At 32.0% G+C, this 6,017-nt stretch overlaps 1 protein-coding gene across 1 annotated transcript; it reads left to right on the forward strand.

Moving 5' to 3' along the window:
• Nucleotides 1–1,388: 1,388 nt before the first annotated feature.
• Nucleotides 1,389–5,019, forward strand: LOC134716595 (small ribosomal subunit protein eS17-like; the record flags this gene model as incomplete). Its single annotated transcript, XM_063579607.1, has 4 exons — nucleotides 1,389–1,546; nucleotides 1,984–2,089; nucleotides 2,750–2,818; nucleotides 4,914–5,019. Coding segments are annotated over 4 exons (417 nt in total), but the record flags the coding sequence as incomplete, so codon positions are not given.
• Between the last annotated feature and the right edge of the window lie 998 nt (nucleotides 5,020–6,017).

Here is a 6,017-nt window from a genome sequence, read left to right on the forward strand (position 1 = left end):
GAATTTTGTTTAAATTAAATAAAAGAAATCTACTAGTTTATATAAAATCTAAATTGAAAGTATGTTATATCGTAATGTGTCATATTTATGTCAATATATACCCACTACTGTTCGAAAGTTACAAATGTGTATGAAAACAATTGCTTCCCTTACTTGTAGTATAAATAAACCCTTAAAAGTATCATCAAGAACACGTTATTGTTTGTTTTTCTTGAAACCGTTAGTTGTAACTTGCATTATACCAAATAGTTCATTCATATGGCGTATCAAACGACGTCCTAACTCATGACAGCAATGTCAATGATTTTAAAGCTAGATTAAAAGTCCTAGCATTGTCACCAAGAAGATTTATTGACACTTTATATTAACTAAGGTTTCTTTATTTGAAAAAAACTATAAATCATCAAAACATGAATGCATAACAAAAGCAGTTACTGTAAATAGTAGTCCCCAGATTACTCTGCATCCAACACCTGTTTTGCCAGATCTAGAGAAGCTGGGGATGTTGGAGCTTGCTCATCCCATATCAGAAAGTGGTTATTTGCCGGTCCAAAATTGGATTTTTTTGCTTATGTAGCCAACTGACAGCCTTTGGTCCATAATTCAGGCATTTATTTGTTCATTTATCTCTTTATTTATGCATGTTTCATCTACCTGTCACCTTTTATTTTCTTATATTTTGGAGTGTTTTCACAGTTACCCACTGGTTCTAGCATTTTTACTTACATTTTGAAAGATTGATAAACAAGAAAATGGAAGGCATAATGTATATCAACATGATCAATGTCATGGATACATAATGTAACACCTCGTTAATTTACAATACAAACAAGTTGAATGTTTGAGTGAGTTCCAACTGTTATCATGGTTAGCTACTAAATGTTCTATACTAAACATGCTAAAATCAGCTTTAGATATTTGCAAAACTTCTATCTCAAAGGTGCAAAGTCTCTTTTAACTTGACGTCCACTTAAAAAAAGTTTAAATGCTGGATTCTCCATAAGCTGTTATGTCTCACAGCCCCAGCTTATCTGTCAAAACAGCCATGCTCGTCAGAGTAATCTCAGACTAAATAAAGACTGGGAAGACTCAGGTTGTCTCTGGCTACAGATCAGTGTATCACAAACTCGGACTTAACTAATATTAAATGTTGACAAAAAGAAACTACATATATGTAGTATATGAAATTAAAAAAGTACTGTAGTCAGTACTTTTCATAAATAAAGAGGTACAGGTATATTGACTTGGTAAAATTTTAGTTGGTACATTCTTATCACAATGTGGTTTACATTACAATTTTATCAATTTTACATAACAAGTATTTGGTATAATGACATAATGTCTTATGTCATAATACAATGATTTTTATACTGTAACTGCATTATTATTTTCAGGCTCGTGTCAGGACAAAGACGGTCAAAAAGGCTGCACGTGTCATTATTGAGAAATATTACACCAAGTTGACACAAGATTTTCATACAAACAAAAGGGTATGTGAGGAGATTGCCATCTTACCTAGCAAGAAGCTAAGGAACAAAGTTGCTGGGTAAGTAATTGTTAAAAGTGTAGTCATTCAGTTGCTAAAAATATCGTGTTTTGTAGTATACGAATTTGCTAAAAAAAAATATCTTGCATGTACTTGAACAATTGCAGAGATATTTTTTTTTAACAAAAATGCCTTGTTTGTTTGCACTTGAGATTGATAGATTCAACGTATATAATTCAGCAAACAAGAATTTTTTAAATGCATTTAGATTTTAAAATTAGTTTTACCAAATTTAATGTTCATTTTCTGTCACCTGCTATTGAGAATAATAATTTCATATAAAAATTATCTGTTAGATCGATGAAATTTGCCCCGATTAGTTCTTAGTAATGAATATTAAGGTATGTTGATCTTATATAGTTGTCATTTTCTAAGATATTCAAGCTTGTAAGAATTTTAAAAGAATTAAGTTGTCATTTATTGAACTTTATTTGTAGATTTGTAACCCATTTAATGAAGCGTATCCAGAGAGGCCCAGTACGTGGTATCTCCATCAAACTTCAGGAGGAAGAGAGAGAAAGGAGAGACAACTATGTACCAGAGGTAAGATAACAATAAAACTAGCTATACCTATGAAGACCTTTGCTATTGCAATATCAAATTTGTCAAGTGAGTTTGTTTATTTGTATTTTTTTGAGTCCATTAAAATATTTGTATTTGGTATACTATAATATTTTCAAATGGAAGAAATATTCTTTAATGATTTAAAAGGGACACCGATAGTCTATTGATAGGACAATAAAATATTAAAAATTACATTCTTTTATCTGATATTTGTTCAATTGTTAAGATCTTTAAATGATTCAGTTGGTATTTCCTACTGTTGTGTGATATTGCTAGAATGATCAGACTTTACCAGACACACAAACAATTAAAAGTCCTGTTTAAAAAGTGATGTTTGTGATACATTGTACATGTGTACGCAAAAGTGCACAAAAATAGTATGATATTTAAATACATCTAGATTTGTTGTAATAAATACTTGCCCCCATATTCTACCATTTTATTTATCGTTCATTTGGTTTTAACCTGGATATCAGAAAATAATTCTCACTGGATAATAAGTAAACATCTATTGAACTACTACTTGCAACAGTTATACATCTTTGTAAGTTATCATGAAAAACAATATTTTAACTAGTGCAGATGTGCACACACTTTTTTCGTTTAATGAATTGATGTTAAAACATTTTTGTTTTGCAGATCTCTTTCATTGACCAGAATGACATCATTGAAGTTGACCCAGACACCAAGGAGATGTTGAAGGCTTTGGTAAGTTAAATTTACCTTTAGAATTTCTAGGCATTAGAGCAACTAGACAATAAAATTAACTTTAAATGAATTTTGTGTCTGAATTTCATAAGGATTGCACAGAACCCAAAAAACAAAAATTTGTTGCCAGACATGTTTAAATACTTCAAAGCAATATCACCAAATCTAAAATGGTAGTCCAAAACAGCAAATTTTAATATTGTATGAGGAATTTTGAACCACAATTAGTATCCTTTTATTCATCTTCACTTGTGCAAACTTCTAAATGTTCATTTGCCCACACAAGGCACAGCTGCAAATGATCTCCATTTCAATAAAGCATATGAGATTGGAGAAATTTGTGTTTATTTCAATGTCAGTTGAATTGATATGAATTTTATGGGAAATAAGAAGAAAAAAATCCCTTAGATCTAATAAAAATACCATCACAGATCAGATTTGACACTGTGTTACTTAGATACATGAAATTAAGAATTTATTGACTGGAAGATTTATAATTAGAAATTGTTGGAAATGCAGAAATCAAATATTTGTTTTGACTAGTTTTATAGAACTTTTGTCATTTCTGAGAGTATGAAGATTTATGTAAAGGGGTAGCTGTTATTCCTACACGTATGAATTTTTGAAATTGAATCAATTGTAGATGACCAAGTTATGAATATAAAAATTAAAGATGTGGTATACTTGCCAATGAGACAACTCTCAACAAGAGACCAAAATAACACAGAAATCAACAACTATAGGTCACCGTACAGCCTTCAACAATGAAGTTTGTTTTTTAGGCAAAAAAATATTAAATATATTTTAAACTACTTTTTTGAAATAGTTATGCACATACACTAATAAAAAATATCTGTAAAATAACATGCGTAAGGGAGATAACTCAAATCGGTATAGTATTTTTTTACAAATTGTAAATTAAGTCTTCTATTTTTAGCTCACCTGGCCCAAAGGGCCAAGTGAGCTTTTCTCATCACTTTGCGTCCGGCGTCTGTCGTCGTCGTCCTGCGTCCGGCGTTAACTTTTACAAAAATCTTCTTCTCTGAAACTACTGGGCCAAATTAAACAAAACTTGGCCACAATCATCATTGGGGTATCAAGTTTAAAAATTGTGTCCGGTGACCCGGTCAACCAACCAAGATGGCCGCCATGGCTAAAAATAGAACATAGGGGTAAATTGCAGTTTTTGGCTTATAACTCAAAAACCAAAGCATTTAGAGCAATTCTGACAGGGGTAAAATTGTTTATAAGGTCAAGATCTATCTGCTCTGAAAATTTCAGATGAATCGAACAACCTGTTGTTGGGTTGCTACCCCTAAATTGGTAATTTTAAGGAAATTTTGCTGTTTTTGGTTATTATCTTGAATAATATTATAGATAGAGATAAACTGTAAACAGCAATAATGTTCAGCAAAATAAGATTTACAAATAAGTCAAATGACCGAAATGGTCAAATGACCCCTTTAGGAGTTATTGCCCTTTATAGTCAAATTTTAACCATTTTTCGTAAATCTTATTAATCTTTTACAAAAATCTTCTCCTCTGAAACTACTGGGCCAAATTTAACCAAACTTGGCCACAATCATCATTGGGGTATCTAGTTTAAAAATTGTGTCCGTTGACCCGTCAAACCAACCAAGATGGCGGCCATGGCTAAAAATAGAACATGGGGTAAAATGCAGTTTTTGGCTTATAACTCAAAAACAAAAGCATTAAGAGCAAAACTGACATGGGGTTAAATTGTTTATCATGTCAAGATCTATCTGCCCTTAAAATTTCAGACAAATCGATAGTCAATTTTTAACAATTTTCATAAAATTTGTAAATTTTTACTAACACTTTCAACTGAAACTACTGGGCCAATCATTATAGATGGTGATATATGTACGCAGCAAGAATGTTCAGTAAAGTTAGATCTACAAGCACATCACCATCACCAAAACACAATTTTGTCACGAATCCATCTGTGTCCTTTGTTGAATATTCACATATACCAAGGTGAGCGACACAGGCTCTTTAGAGCCTCTAGTTAGAAACATAACAAACTTTACAAACTATGTACTTTTGTGTTATTGAGTGCTTATTTATTTTTCAGGACTTTGGCAACCTCCAGGGACTACAGGTCACCCAGCCAGTATCATCAGTCCAGAGATTTAGTGGTCCAAACAGACCAAATTAAATAAAACTTCTATGGACAATTATTTCATGCTATTGTCATTATTACAGCCAGTATTATATAAAAGTGGGATAGCCATATTCAAAGAGAAATTGGTTAAAATGAATTTTATACAGAAGTCAACATTGTCATCTGTTGAAAACTCTGTTTTGATACATGTTTAATTTTGTGCTACACTTAATGTAGTCTGAAATTAAGAAGCTGTAAGACCAGAACTTGAAAACAACTGAAAATAAAAATGAAATCTCAATATTTTCAGTGCTAGACAACCTTAAAATTTGGTATGTTAATTTTCGTCATTAAATGCAATACTGTTGACATCCTGTTTTACAGATGATTCTTTCATTAAGTAACCGTTGGAACAATTATATACATTATAAATTTACAGTGCTTAAAAATAATAATGTATACACATACAAGATGTAGAAAAATTTGCCTGATATGGTGCTTTACATCTCTCTCTTTTACGTCTCTAGATACTTTCCAAAATTATATGAATAAATGTAGATAATGATCAGCAACCCCCCAAAAAGAACCTATGTTTGTTGATGCTATGAACATGTTTTCCTGTCATGGTCATTGTTTGATCCTCTTTTTGTCTGTAATTAGGGCCCAGCCTTTAGGCGGGTCGCCCTATAGTGATCAGTCTGTCCGCTCCATGTCTAGAGAACCATTATGATTTCATACTTAACATGATTATTAACCAACACCAGAGGGTGTGTCATGTTGTATGTACAACTTCCTAGGTCAAAGGTCAAGGTCAAAAACTTAAGTTTCAGTTGACAACCCTGTGTCCTGTGGTGAAGATCGTGTCCGCTCCATATCTAGATAACCATTATGATTTCAAAGTTTATACTTGACATCCATTTTAACAACCACCAGAGGGCGTGTCATGATGTATGTACAACTTCCTAGGTCAAAGGTCTGTCCATCGCTAACAAATTTGATCCACACTATATTTTGAGAGGACAGCTGTTATTATTTCATACTTTATACCTGACAAACATTTTCAACTTAACATAT

Source organism: Mytilus trossulus, chromosome 4 (assembly GCF_036588685.1).
Source record: "Mytilus trossulus isolate FHL-02 chromosome 4, PNRI_Mtr1.1.1.hap1, whole genome shotgun sequence".
In the NCBI taxonomy this organism is placed as follows: Eukaryota; Metazoa; Mollusca; class Bivalvia; order Mytilida; family Mytilidae; genus Mytilus; species Mytilus trossulus.